Below are 15,225 nucleotides of genomic sequence, written 5' to 3' on the forward strand. Positions count from 1 at the left end.
GTCTGCTTGAAAAACTCCAGGGAAGGAGAGTCCACAACCTCTCATGGGAGTCTTTCCCACTTTTCCAACAGCTTAGAAAGTTTTCCCAAATGTTTCGTCAGAATCTCCTTCCTTTAGTAAAAGGCGAAAGATTTATACGATCTGAGGTGAAACCAGAGTATGGTGGGGTCTGGGAATCCAAAGGGTGTACAACTATAATCTGTTTTTTATTTTGTTTGGTTATTAGTATGAAAATTGGGGAATTCGTGGAAGGGAATTTGGGTCGACTTTAGAAAAAGGTTTGAGCACTGAGGTACAAATATTGATGTCTATAAGTTAAAATTGGTTTTTCTAAAATGAATTAAATATAAAAAGGTTAAAAATTGGGGATAGGAACTTGTTGAACTAACAATTTGAATTGGAATACAAGAAGGGGAGGTGTGGGGAAGTCAGGGAAATATGGTATTGAAAATATGGAATTGTAAACCTTATGTGTTTTTAATTTTTTTGTTTTTTCTTTTTTGATTTTTTTGTATTAAATGTGGAAAATTTTAATAAATATTAAAAAAAAAACAGAATCTCCTTCCTTGTCACTTGAAGCCATGGGTTCGAGTCCTCCCCTCCAGAGCAGGAGAAAACAAGCATGTTCCCTCTCCCATGTGACAGCCCTTGAGATATTTGAAGATGGCTCTCCTATCTCCTCTCAGTCTCTTATTTTCCAGGCTAATCATACCCAGCTCCTTCAACCGTTCCTCACAAGGCTTCGTTTCCAGACCCTCCATGCCTATTGGTCATTGAGAGACTTCTCCTCCATGGAAGGTCTGCCTTTACAACGAGTTGAAAGCAGGAGAAAGAAAACCAGAGTCTTTCAAGAGGCGCTGCATCCTTGCGACACACCCGTGCCAGATTTTGCAAAGGGGCTGGGGGGGGGGAAGCCAAAATATTTTAATCTAAAGAGCGTATGGAAACAGATGAGGTTGTTGTTTAGGCTGTCAAATGCTGGGGAGGAAAGCTGTACAGAACAGGGGTGGTTTGGCATGCAGCAAATGTGCTTAACACATGAGAGAGTGGGGTGCTGATCCAACACTTTGGGCTTCCCTGGTTTGCAAACTTAAATGCGACCGAGATGATCGAGGCTCCTATGACGGAAGTCTGCTAGCCTGCTCCCTAAAATATCACTGGTTTGCTCATTTCTATATATAGGGTGCCTACATTCTGCATGGCAACATGTGCAAATGGCTTGAGATACGTATCTGGTCCATAAATTACCATATAGCATTTATTCAACACACACAAAAGTGACAATTTGTTGTTGATGAAGGACAGCTGGACATATAAAGGGCCCCATTACCTTCAGTAGCTTAGAGCCGCATCAAATCTAAATCCGGCCCTGACCCAGATCAAGATCAAGGTAAGTCATAGTCCTACTCTATTCTGCCTTGGTCAGACCACACCTGGAATACTGTGTCTAATTCTGGGCACCTCAGTTTAAGAAGTGTGTTGACAAGCTGAAAGGTGTGCAAATGAGGGCGACCAAGACAGTCAAGGGTCTGGAAACCAAGCCTGATGAGGAACGGTTGAAGGAATTGGGTATGTTCAGCCTGGAGAAGAGGCGACTGAGCGGAGATATCAGAGCCATCTTCAAATATCGGAAAGGCTGCCTCATGGAGGATGGAACAAATATCTCTATGATTCTATGATGCACTCTCTCTCTCCATGAAATAACTGTTAACATTGCTTCAGAGAACAGGGGGATTTGTGAAAGACAGAAAAGTTACTAACCTTCAAGCTGTTCATTGCTGAATTCAACCTGAAAGCAAAGAGAGAGAGAGAGATTATTTACTATGATTCTTCTCCTTGATGTCCCATGACATTGACAAGGCTGACACTTTCTGGCGCGCTCATTTTGCTTCTCTTACTTGAAACGAGTGCTCTGTTGCTTATGCATTAATGACTCCCAAGCTGCGCACCTGGTCCTTCAGGGGCACAGTTACCCCATTCAGGACCAGGGAGTCCTCCACACCTGCCCGCCTCCTGTCCCCCAAAACAGTACTTCTGTCTTGTCAGGATTCAACCTCAATCGGTCAGCCACCATCCATCCTCCAACCACCTCCAGACACTCACGCAGGACTAAAATGCAGGGGCTAAAATGAAGGGGCTTCAAATATACTCGGAGTCGAGAGTGGATTTCATGCTCTTTATTCAGCTCATAGTGGTGAGGAGGAATGGAAGTTCCCCCAGAATGTCTGCCTTATATACATTATTTACACAATGGGCCCCTTGTGATTGGCTAATTCCAGGATTCTCCTGTAGGCCAATCAGGTTGCGGATTCCCTTCCACCTGGAGCTGGATTGGGTGACTCCTGTGGACCAATCAGACTGCTGCATTCTGGATCCTATTGTTCTAGGACCAATCAAACTGCTGCATTCTGGATCCTATTGTTCTAGGACCAATCAGACTGCTGCATTCTGGATACTATTGTTCTAGGACCAATCAAACTGCTGCATTCTGGATCCTATTGTTCTAGGACCAATCAAACTGCTGCATTCTGGATCCTATTGTTCTAGGACCAATCAGACTGCTGCATTCTGGATCCTATTGTTCTAGGACCAATCAGACTGCTGCCTTTTGGATCCTATTGTTCTAGGACCAATCAGACTGCTGCATTCTGGATCCTATTGTTCTAGGACCAATCAGACTGCTGCATTCTGGATCCTATTGTTCTAGGAACAATCAAACTGCTGCATTCTGGATCCTATTGTTCTAGGACCAATCAGACTGCTGCATTCTGGATCCTATTGTTCTAGGACCAATCAAACTGCTGCATTCTGGATCCTATTGTTCTAGGACCAATCAGACTGCTGCATTCTGGATCCTATTGTTCTAGGACCAATCAAACTGCTGCATTCTGGATCCTATTGTTCTAGGACAATCAAACTGCTGCATTCTGGATCCTATTGTTCTAGGACCAATCAAACTGCTGCATTCTGGATCCTATTGTTCTAGGACCAATCAGACTGCTGCATTCTGGATCCTATTGTTCTAGGACCAATCAAACTGCTGCATTCTGGATCCTATTGTTCTAGGACCAATCAAACTGCTGCATTCTGGATCCTATTGTTCTAGGACCAATCAGACTGCTGCATTCTGGATCCTATTGTTCTAGGACCAATCAGACTGCTGCATTCTGGATCCTATTGTTCTAGGACCAATCAAACTGCTGCATTCTGGATCCTATTGTTCTAAGACCAATCAGACTGCTGCATTCTGGATCCTATTGTTCTAGGACCAATCAGACTGCTGCATTCTGGATCCTATTGTTCTAGGACCAATCAGACTGCTGCATTCTGGATCCTATTGTTCTAGGACCAATCAGACTGCTGCCTTTTGGATCCTATTGTTCTAGGACCAATCAGACTGCTGCATTCTGGATCCTATTGTTCTAGGACCAATCAGACTGCTGCCTTTTGGATCCTATTCAACTCAGTACATAACAGGACTACAACCCTCAATCAAACCAATATTTCCTTTTGAATGCCTTGTAACCTGTGGGGGGTTTTGGCATTTAAATAAACTGTGGAAGGGTCCAAAACATGCCCCTTTCCTGCACCAAATATCTTGTTCGGTTATCTCAGTGGATGGAGGCAGAAAGCTCAACGTTGGAAAAAGAGATGAGGGCTCCACTCTTCAAGAATTCTGACACAAAGGCAGCATGTTTGCACGCCCAGGCACACATACAAAGAAAACCTCGTCTCATCAAGACACCACAGTGCCTCATTATCTTAGAAGGGAAAAGAGACCCTGTAAAGTGTGTCCTCAAATCCTTAAATCTTGCTCCAGGGGTCTTGTGTAACATTTATTTGTCTCAGCAGTTTAAGCAGGTTTCCTCAGGAAGTGGAGTTTTAATTTCATTTTACAAACAGCAGCAGGTTTTATATTTAAAAAATAAAATACTCAGGAGAAATGCGGTTCCTTTTGCTAGGACGATTTCCTGGCACAACACCAAGCGAATAGAATGGGACCCTGGCCTTCCCAAATGTTCCTGGTGCTATTGCAACATGTTTTTGGGAGTCTAATGAGGACTGGCACCTTGAGCGTGTGGTTGTCTGTCTTGTTCCTTTGACTCCTAAACTGAGTTGATGCAAAGCCTCCATCCTTTGATTGAGAACATGCCTCCATCCTCTTCCACAGCCTGGCGGGAATTAGTGAAAAGCACTGGCAAAGGAGAGGTGCAGACTTTTCGGAGAAATGACATGGTCTTTTGGCAAGTGCCACAGCCAGAAATATAAAGCATTTCACAGACTGGCTGTCCCCCCTGCTAATGGACTTCAGAAACATGATTTCAGATTCCATGCCCTTCCACATTTCTCTGATGAAAATAGGGATGTCCCATTCCATAATGAAAATTTTACTAATTATACCCTGCCCATCTGACTGGGAACTCTGGGCAGCTTCCAACATATCGTATTTTTCACTCTATAAGACACACCTAAAGTAAGGGGAAATGTGTGTGCGTCTTATGGAGTGAATACAGGCTGCACAGCTATCCGTGAATCCAGGAGAGCGAGAGGGATCGGTGCTTTCACTGCGCAGTGATCCCTCTTGCTGTTCTGACTTTGCTTCGCTGGAAAGGCACTGCGCAGAGAAGGAGAGAATATTTTTTTTCTTGTTCTCCTCCTCTTAAACTAGGTGCATCTTATGGTCAGGTGCGTCTTATAGCGTGAAAAAATACGGTATATAAAAACACAATGAAACATTAAACATTAAAAAAACAACCTTCCCTATACAGGATTGCCTTCAGATGGCTTGGGGGTCGAATAGCTCCATACCCTTCAACATTTATCCAACGAAAATAGGGACAGGAAGGAAAAGTGGGACATTCTGGGGTCAAATCAGAAACTGTGATGCCTTCTCTAAAACAGGGATACCCCTGGAAAATAGGGACACTCAGAGGGCTTGAAATTCTCAATTTCTTGTGTTTTCCCAAGGCTTACCAAAAGCAGGCATGGACAGTCGGTGTTTTTGTTGCTTGTTTGTTTGTTTGTTTATCTTTTGCTTTTAGACAAATCTACACTATCTGCAAGTCACGTTTCAGCTTTTCAGCACCCCCTAAATTTTGGAGTCTGGAAGTTGGAAAATTCAACACGCAGTCGCATCACGTGAAAGAGGAAATCATTAAAACCATATTGGTTGGGTTCGGAAGCTAGACGAAGGATGTATCTTTGCAGATGACACCAAACTGGGAGGGGTGGTTAATGCCACAGAAAACAGAATCAGAATTCAAGAAGGATGTTGTCAGAGCTGCCCGAGATCCCAGCTCACAAAGGACCAACGCCGCTTCGTTGTTAAGTACGAAAGTCTTTATTGAAGTTCAGTTTCACTTCCACAGCCGCAGCGTGCAGCTCTACGTCTCAAACTCTAGACCGCTGAAGCTCCGTCTGAATCTCCTCCCCCCCAGACACCAGTTTAAGACTCTAGCCTTGCTCCACCTCTTCCTCTGCTCTTTCCTCCTCTGGTTCCGCCTGTCCGTTGGGGTCTCGCCCTTTCTAGACTCTTCTGATGCTGAATCCCCTGAGCCTTCCCCCTCCCTCCGGCGGGCTTTAGGAGCTGGTTCCCCATCCGGGTCTCCTGCTGTCCCCCGCGCCTGTACATTTGAACTTGGCGCGCGCGCCCAGCCGGCAACTTTCCTCCTGACCATTTCACTGCTGCTGTCACTGCTTCCCACTTCGGGGAGGCTAGCTGCAACTGACCTCCCCTCCGTTCCCCCACTCTCCGATGGAGGCGTGGTCAGCCCTGACTCATCTTTTCTCCCCGCTGGAGGAGACGCTGGTCCTGACACATGTGACTCTTCCCCCCCACTACGCTCTGGTGGGGAAACTGGTCCTGATCCCCCGCTGCTGCTTTGGGGGTCCCCACTGGCTCCTTGTTTCTGGTGCGTCCCCCCTGGGACCCCCCTTGCCCTGACCATTGGCGCCCCCTTCTGGGAATCTTCTGATTCGCTGGAGAAGCTCATGGAATCTCTCGGGTCACTGTCATACTCCCCTACGCTGCCCTCGGAATCTTCCCCTTCGCTCTCCATTTCCTCTCTCCCCTGTGCTCCTGCTCCCGAGCCCCTGACAGATGTCCTTTTCTCTGTCCCGAATCTTCCAACGTGCGTTTTCATTGGATGTCCAAGAATTCTAGTGCTTTGTGAGAGGGAGAAAACCCTTTCTCTACTCACATTCTCCAGGCCACCTGTGATTTTATAGGTTTTCTCACTAGCCACGCCCCTTCTCCCTAGGCCACCCCCCATTGGTCCTGCTCAGAGTGTCCTTGCCTGTTTCAGGTGCATCCTGGAACTCTTGCTGCTTCTTGCTTGCTTGGATGAAGGCTTGGAAGGGTGTGTGAGCGGCTGCAGAAACTAACTTACCATCCATTTAAAATAGATTTAATAGAAGCGGAGGTAAAACATTATCCAAAATGTATGATCTGTTATTAGAATGGTTTACAAAAGATGAAGAAGTGAAAGAAGCAATGATAAAATGGGCTATAGATTTTGGGCATAAGATTGAATTGGATGCATGGTATGAGTTGTGGAATGTAAATATGAAATTTACGGCATGTACGGCTTTAAAAGAAAATTTAATGAAAATGATTTATAGGTGGTGCTGGAGGAGACTCTTGAGAGTCCCATGGACTGCAAGAAGATCAAACCTCTCCATTCTGAAGGAAATCAGCCCTGAGTGCTCACTGGAAGGACAGATCGTGAAGCTGAGGCTCCAAGACTTTGGCCACCTCAGGAGAAGAGAAGACTCCCTGGAAAAGACCCTGATGTTGGGAAAGATGGAGGACACAAGGAGAAGGGGACGACAGAGGACGAGATGGTTGGACAGTGTCCTCAAAGCTACGAACATGAGTTTGACCAAACTGCAGGAGGCAGCGGAAGACAGGAGTGCCTGGCGTGCTCTGGTCCAGGGTGTCACGAAGAGTCGGACACGACTAAAGACTAAACAACACCCCACTTATCTGGCTGAGTTTCCCCAACCACTCTGGGCATCTCACAACAGAAAATTAAAAACACGACTTAACGACTAAACAATAACAACAATCTAGCTCAATATTGCCTGCAGCCCTCCAGATTTTCAGGCAGGGGGTGTCTCCTAGCCCTACGTGAGGATGCCCTTGAGGACTGAAACACCATCCTTGCAGGCGAAAACCCTTTCCTGGCAGGAAGATGCAGCGGCGGAAGAACTACTTCTCTCTGCTGTCCTTTCCTCGAGCTGGACAGCTGCAAAAGGCGATGGGAGTTGTGCCAGGAAAAAGCATGCCTGCCGCTCACTCTCCTCCTTCCTTTTACGTTCGCAAACAAGTGGTTCTATTTTGGACGGTGACAAAGGGTGAGCTCAACAGGAGCCAGGTAAACGGGAGAGGAGGCAGGCGCAGTTGTCCGGCTATTAAAAGCCTGACAGATCATCCCCGTTCCCTCTACCTCTGCCCTTCTCAAGCCCAGGCAAAGAACAGACTGTGCTCATCGCATGAAATAAAAGCAAGAGGCAGAGCGCAGGTTAGAAGCCCGAAACATCTCACTTATTATTGCTTTGTTTGTTTGTTGCACAATCACGGGACAACTCAACTCTGTATTAGTTTGAATCACTGTACGCAGCATTTTTTCAAAATAATGTAAGAAAGGGGCATGTAGATGTGAAATGTGGGGAGATCTGCCTTGGTAGCTCAGTCGGTACAGCATGAGACTCTTAATCTTCGGATCATGGGTTGGAGGCCCATGTTGGGCAAAAGATTCCTGCATTGCGGGAATGACACTTGTTGTCCCTTCTGATACTGCAATTCAATGATTCTCTGATAACAGAAAGGAAAGGATTAGGGTGAAGTTACTCAATGAAAGGGACGCGGGTGGCGCTGTGGGTTAAACTACAGAGCCTAGGACTTGCCAATCAGAAGGTCGGCGGTTCGAATCCCTGCGACGGGGTGAGCTCCCGTTGCTCGGTCCCTGCTCCTGCCAACCTAGCAGTTCGAAAGCACGTCAAAGTGCAAGTAGATAAATAGGTACCACTGTGGTGGGAAGGTAAACGGCGTTTCCGTGCGCTGCTCTGGTTCGCCAGAAGCAGTTTAGACCTGCTGGCCACATGACCCGGAAGCTGTACGCCATCTCCCTCGGCCAGTAAAGCGAGATGAGTGCCGCAACCCCAGAGTCGGTCATGACTGGACCAGGGGTCCCTTTACCCTTTACCTTTTTTACTCAATGAAACAGACATACATTTAATGTGCAAACTTCACAACCGTCCCTCGCTGAGGTCCCCAAAGGAATGGGGCGTTCTTCTTAAAAGTCTGAGATGACTTAACCATGTAAACAAACCACCGTTGCTGTTCTCTGTGGGCAGGAAATGGCCGTCTTTAATATTTTCTTTCTCATCAAATTTAGAAGCACAGAATACAGACGATCCTTTTTAATGCGAGAACGTTAAAGGGACCTGCAGGATGTGGCCAAGAGCCCATTAGGGCATGTTGAATTCCCAACTTTCAAATTCCAAACAGGAGGGGTGCTAAAATGTTGGCACATGACTTGGGAATCCAAGAGATATTTTGGTTAAATTAATATCATTTAGTTTTGCTTGGTTAAGCAAAATGGGTGTGAAATTGCATAGAAACCATTCAAAATAATTTCTAAGTACTTGCAGATTGTGTGTGTGTGTGAGAGAGAGAGAGTGTGGTATTTATTTATTTATTTATCATTACCTGACATTTTCAGAAGGTAAAATTAAAATTATTTAGTTTTTCATCAAAGCTGTCTTTCATCAAAGGCAAACTTACGGAGATAAACGTTGTGCAGTTGCAATAATAATAGCCGATTCCTCACACCCCGAAACATATTTTAAAGACCGCTTGCTGAAGAAATTTGCAAAAGTTCACCCCTGAAAATGACACACCCTAATGGCCTCCTAGCATCCTGGTCTCCCATTGGCCGACCAGATGCCTGTGTGAAACCTGCAACCAGGATTCGAACACAGGACCAACTCTCCCTACCAGCAATTCCTGCTATTCAATAACACCCGACGCAGCCAAAATGGCTCAAAATGTATGTAGAGAGAGAAATCCACAACCATTTGCCTCCACTATGTCAGCGGGGTGGCAATTGCGTGGTGAGTTCCCTCCCCCCCCCCCAGTGGAAATAAAGACACATGACACAATTATTAAGGTTAATGGGCTAAATAACGCCACAACTTTATTGGTTACAGGTGAGGAGTGGTTTTGGCTTAGGCATAGGTCCTAACCGACTATCTCCGACTTCAGCCCGTCCGCTTGAAGTCCGGGGAGGGTTAACCACCAGTAGGGGGAGTCCTGCTGATGCACATCAACTAGGAACTCCCCCAGGGTCACCGATAGGAATTTCCTGGAAATTTCCATCTGAATTATCCTCAACAGAAAGGACTCTGGGTGTGGGTGTGTGGGTGTTTTTTGGGGGGGGGAAGGTGCTATTAAACATTTTTTTCAATTCATTATAAATCATTTCCCAATACTCTTTTAGCCTTTTACAGGCTTGAGATCCTCAATCTTAAAGAAAGGAGCAGATAAGAACATAAGTAGAACTCTGCCAGATGAGGCCAATGGCCTGTCTTGCCCAGCATCCTGCTCTCACAGCAGCCAAGCAGGATTCGAACACAAGACCACATCTCCTCTCCTGTGCTTTCCAGCAACTGACCTTCACAAGCATTGCTGCCTCCAGCTGTGGAAGCAGAGCAGAGCCGTCACAACTAGGAGGCGTCCGTAATCCTCGTCTGCATGAATTTGTATCATCTTCTTTTAAAGCCATCTAAGTGGGTGGCCATCATCGCCTCCTGTGAGAGGGAGTTCCACAGTTTAACTACCATATTTTTCACTCCATAAGCTGCACTTTTTTCTTCCTAAAAAGTAAGGGGAGATGTCTGCGTCTTGTGGAGCAAATGTGTGGTCCCTGGAGCTGAATTGCCCAGGGGCGAAAAGCAGATCATGCTCTCTCTTTTTTTGAAAGAGGGAAGTGGGTGTTGAAAGGAAGCCGCTGATCGGCAAGCGATCGGGAGGGAGATAAGGGATGCTAGCAATAAAGGAGGCTGCCTGGGAGGGGGGAGGTAAAGACAGCTAACTTACAAAGGGGGGGAACAGGAAGACTAAAGCAATAAGGAGAGAAATTAGAAGAAAAGGAGGAGCAAAAAACTGCTCCAGCTAAGGAAAAGACACTAAGGCAAACAAGAGGGAAGGGGGTGTTGAAGGGAAGTAGCTGATCGGCAAGCGATCGGGAGGGAGATAAGAGAGGCTAGCGATAAAGGAGGCTGCCTGGGAGCGGGGAGGTAAAAGCCCATGGATCCTCGGGATTTTTGCATTGGGTAACCCCAAATTCACCATCAGATCACATAGCATGTCCATGGCTACAGCCTGCACCACAAAAATCATACATCCACTGTTTCGTTCAGAATAGTATTTTTTCCCTTGTTTTCCTCCTCTAAAAACCAGGTGCGTCTTATGGTCAGGTGCATCTTATGGAGCAAAAAATACAGTATGTGCTGCATTGATTTACCTGCTCTGGGTGTCGTACTCCATTCTCTGAGTGGTGGAAGAAGCCTCTTGGGCACCTGGGACGGTGTGCCCAGGGGTGGGGCGAACCACCCATAGGGGCAGGGTACGGGGCACCCATAGGAACGGAACAGGGCACTTGGTGCCCATAGGGGTGGGACGGAACAGGGCACTCGGTGCCAATAGGGGTGGGATGGGATGGGGAGTGTGGAGCCCATAGGGACAGCACAGCATAGTGCCCATATAGATGCCCTACAAGTGGGTGGGGAGGCAGCAGACGGGCAGCGTGGAGCCTGCGGGCACCATGACGCATGGTTCGTGCGCGCTGCAGGCCCCAAGGTGAGTACCGCTCAGCATTTTGTCACCCCCTGTCAGGGTGACACCCAGGGCAAACCGCCCCTCCTAACTACCCCACCGGATTTGCTCTGCCTAGCGAAGTACGGACATCATTCAGGATCACGCCAGCACTGTGCAAACTCAAGAAGCTCGGAGCCGCAGATGTGGGCTGTCAAGTTGAGATGGGCCAAGCCTTCTTAACCTAGAAGAGTTTGGACTTGGTATCCCGCCTTTCACTCCCCTTAAGGTAAAGGTAAAAGACCCCTGACTGTTAGGTCCAGTTGTGGCCGACTCTGGGGTTGCAGCGCTCATCTCGCTTTTTTGGCTGAGGGAGCCAATTACTTCAACTTCCTAAGCATCTGAGTATGCATGCCTAAACAAGAATGCTTTTAGCAGGTGCCTGAAAACAGTCTAGCAAAGGCACGTGCTTTATTGCAATAGGCGGGGAGTTCCAAAGTGCAGCTGCTGCCAACCTAAACAATGCAGTACAGATATTATGTGGAACCTGTAGTAGTGCTTGAAACTACTGAAAGGGAGGTTTAATTTATTGTGATTTCATCATGTTCTGTATTATCTGAAAAGGAAAACATTGATTTAAAAAGCAGGACTGCAAAGCAGCAATCTGCTCGCCTGCGAGTCTCATCGTGATCAGCGGGACTTATTCCCAAGCTGACGGTGCATAAAATTGGTTGCAATTCTATGCACCCCTTGCATCCAAAAAAGGTAATGGTACCCCTCACTGTTAGGTCCAGTAGCGGATGACTCTGGGGTTGTGGCGCTCATCTTGCTCTATAAGCCGAGGGAGCTGACGTTTGTCCGCAGACAGTTTTTCAGGGTCATGTGGCCAGCAGGACTAAGCCGCTTCTGGCGAACCAGAGCAGCGCACGGAAACGCTGTTTACCTTCCCGCCGGAGCAGTACCTATTTATCTACTTACACTTTGACGTGCTTTCGAACTGCTAGGTTGGCAGGAGCAGGGACCGAGCAATGGGAGCTCACCCCATCGCAGGGATTCGAACCGCCGACCTTCTGATCGGCAAGTCCTAGGCTCAGTGGTTTAACCCACAGCGAGTCTCAAAGCGGCTAACATTCTCCTTTCCCTTCCTCCCCACAACAAACACTCTGTGAGGTGAGTGGGGCTGAGAGACTTCAAAGAAGTGTGACTGGCCCAAGGTCACCCAGCTTGCACCCCAGGCAGGTCATTTCTGTGCTGCTAATACAGCAATTTGACTTCACCCCCAGAAATGCACTTTGTTGTCTCTTGAGACAGACAGACGCCAACAAATTTGGGTACAGCTCTGAGATATGTGTAGCCATCCTTGAGCTTGATATTATTATTATTATTATTATTATTATTATTATTATTATTATTATTATTACAGTGGTACCTTGGATCTCAAATGCCTTGGTACTCAAACGCCTTGGTTCCCAAACGCCGAAAACCCAGAAGTAAGTGTTCCGGTTTTCCAACATTTTTAAGAAGCCGGTTCAATGAGGCTGTCGGCTATTGCTTCTGGAGCGCCTACACCAATCAGAAGCCGCGCCTTGGTTTTCAAACATTTCGAAAGTCAAACGGACTTCCGGAACGGATTAAGTTTTGCGCTTTTGTTTTTGCCATTTATTTTGCTTTTTTTTTGTTTTTGAGGCTTCCCTGGTTAATTTTTTTTGTGTGTGACTGTGTGGAACCCAGTTCAGCTACTGATTGATTGTGTGACTGCGGAAATGGATAAAAGCCCCCCATCCAAGCAATGAATATTATCAGTGCAGGTAAGAGGGGAAAAAATAGTTTTAACTTTTATCATCTACAATACTGTTTTATTTATTTTATGGTACAGTACATTGATGATTGCTTTCATTTTATAGATCAATGGTCTCGTTAGAGAGTAAAATCCATGTTAAATTGCTGTTTTAGGGGTTGTTTTTAAAAGTCCGGAATGATTAATCCGTTTTGCATTACCTTCTATGGGAAAGTGCGCCTTGGTTTTGGAATGCTTTGGTTTTGGAACAGACTTCTGGAACGGATTAAGTTTGAGAACCAAGGTACCATTGCATTCCCCTCCATTTTCCCTGATAGGACTCAAGGCAGTTTGCAGCGGCTAAGATGGTCCTGGGGACAAACTTTTCTCCCCATCCATAACTCCTTGTCTGCGGGATCTGTACTGTTAACCAGGCTGAATTCAAGGTTTTGGTCCTGAATTATGCTACCCTATACAGTGGTACCTCTAGTTATGAACTTAATTCATTCCGGAGGTCCGTTCTGAACCTGAAACCATTCTTAACTAGAGGTGTGCTTTCGCTAATGGGGCCTCTTGCTGCTGCTGCGTCACCGGCACACAATTTCCATTCTCATCCTGGGGCAAAGTTCTCAACTCGAGGGAACTCTTCCAGGTTAGCAGAGTTTGTAACCTGAAGCGTTTGTAACTCGAGGTACTACTGTATAGCTCAGGACCAGCTTACTTAAGAGATGTCCTTCTCCCTTACGTACCAAGGAGGTCACTGCGTTGCACAGGAGAATATTTCCCTAAAATATCAGATGTGTACACCCAGTAAACCAGGGCAGGCTTTCGGTATGGTCGCCCCGTTCTAGGGAAGAGCATCTCTCTTGGGATGTGGCACGTGCCCACCATCAGTTCTTTGCAGGGAAAACGAAATCAATGGGTTCTGTTATTTTTGGAAAAGGTTTCCCAGCTGGATGAGAAGGTCTCTACATTAACAGACATTAATTCTCTATTGTCTTAAAAACTATTGTTGGTGGAAGAATCACTGGGTTCGAGAGCTTGCTTAGGGTTCAAATGAGAGTCAGTGGACACTGTGGGGATACATGGTTTTACTTAAACCTATCTGCAACCTGGACATAGGATAGAGGGACTCACAGCAGTAACACCCCAGCAGATCTCACTTCTCCATTAGTCACAACTTTGGATGCAGCACAGAGCAAGCAGGTCTCTGTGTCTCCAGCTTCCAGCCTGCCTCTAGCTCAGCTCACACCCAAAACTCTGTTTCTCCTATTTAGCAGCTAGGTGAAGCAGAGAGAGGTTCATCCATTAGCCAGGAGGCTACCACCCGTTAGCTGTGGCTCCTACAACTTAGCTCATTCTTTTGGGATGCGAACGAGGGTACTTAAAAGTGAGCAGCTGAGCTCCTTGTCTTACAAATAAACTTGTCTGAGCAGTTCAGCAACGGTTTAGATTCCAACTCTCGCTGGGCACAGGAACCCAAGACTTGGAAGAGACTCAGGGCATCATCCAAACTGACACCCCCCCCCCCCGAAAAACTCACAACACTGTCCTTAGCTCCGGTTGATTTACTTGTGGTGCTTTCAAAGCTATCGTACTTGTTTTTGTGTCAATCACCTTGTAGGGAAGAAGGAGAAGAAGAGGAGGAGGAGGAGAAGGAGAAGGAGGAAGAAGAAGGAGAAGAAGAGGAAGAGGAGGAGGAGGAAGAAGAAGAAGAAGAGGAAGGAAAAGAGGAAGAAGAAGAAGAGGAGGAGGAAGAGGAAGGAGAAGGAGGAAGAGGAAGGAGGAAGGAGAAGGAGGAAGGAGAAGGTGAAGGAGGAAGAGGAAGGAGAAGGAGAGGAGTACGAGGAAGGAGGAGAAGAGGAGGAAGGAGAAGAGGAGGAGGAGGAGGAAAAAGAAGAAACTTCACCCAGTACCCAAGGAGGGAACAATCCTCCCCTGCCCTGTTAATGCACAATTTAAAGATGTCAAAAAAGACACTTACTTTGATGTTTGCCGGGTTAAACTCCACTTCCTTGCGGACTTCTGGCTCGGGTGGGGGTGCTGGTTTAGGGGCTGCTTTGGGCTCCTCTTTCTTAGGTTCTGCTTTCTTGGGTTCTGGTTTCTTGGGGGCCATGGTGGTGGTTCTGCACTGGGATGAAGGAGAGGCTGGCCGCTCAGGGGGTGATCCAACAGAGCGAAGGATGTCCCTCCTGGCAGAGGCCTTTATCCACCTCCCGGTCTTTGTGTGTCACACGCCGTGTCGCTTGGCTTCCAAATCAACCCCCACCCCCACCTCAGCCATTGCCCCCTCCCCAGCCACACATACCAGGTCTCACAATAGGGCCATTCCTATAAAAGGAGAAGATATCTGGCCCGTCTATTTTGGAGCATCCACTTAGGGCATTGTTCTGAATTAGCGTTGAAATGGAATGATGGTTGGAGGGTATCGGGTACGGAGCCTGGAGAGAGAGGTCAGAACAGCCCATCTTGGGGCGAGGTGGGGGGGCAGGAACGTGGCCAGCTGTATCGATTTCATCCCCTGAGGTGCAGAGAGGACGGCTGTTCCCCAATGGCACTCCGGGCTCAAGGAGGGAGGCTGGAGCTGGTTTCATCGCAAAGCCGTCCGGAACGAATCGGTTTGGAGGAA

General features: G+C 47.0%; 1 protein-coding gene across 3 annotated transcripts in view; it reads right to left on the minus strand.

Moving 5' to 3' along the window:
• Window positions 1–15,004, minus strand: part of MYL3 (myosin light chain 3) — a 41,137-nt gene extending 26,133 nt beyond the window's left edge. Inside the window, exons 1-2 of one of the 3 annotated variants that reach the window (XR_014540518.1) lie at window positions 14,581–15,004; window positions 1,762–1,789 (exon numbers count right to left, since the gene is read on the minus strand). Coding sequence is in view for 2 of the 3 variants with exons in the window: in XM_083580061.1 (XP_083436187.1) it covers window positions 1,762–1,789; window positions 14,581–14,712 (160 nt within the window). In the remaining variant the exon portion in view is untranslated. The remainder of the gene's footprint in view (window positions 1–1,761; window positions 1,790–14,580) is intronic. The other 2 variants (XM_083580061.1, XM_083580060.1) reach the window with 2 other exon arrangements.
• Between the last annotated feature and the right edge of the window lie 221 nt (window positions 15,005–15,225).

This window comes from Podarcis filfolensis, assembly GCF_964270895.1.
Source record: "Podarcis filfolensis genome assembly, chromosome: 12".
Classification (NCBI taxonomy): Eukaryota; Metazoa; Chordata; class Lepidosauria; order Squamata; family Lacertidae; genus Podarcis; species Podarcis filfolensis.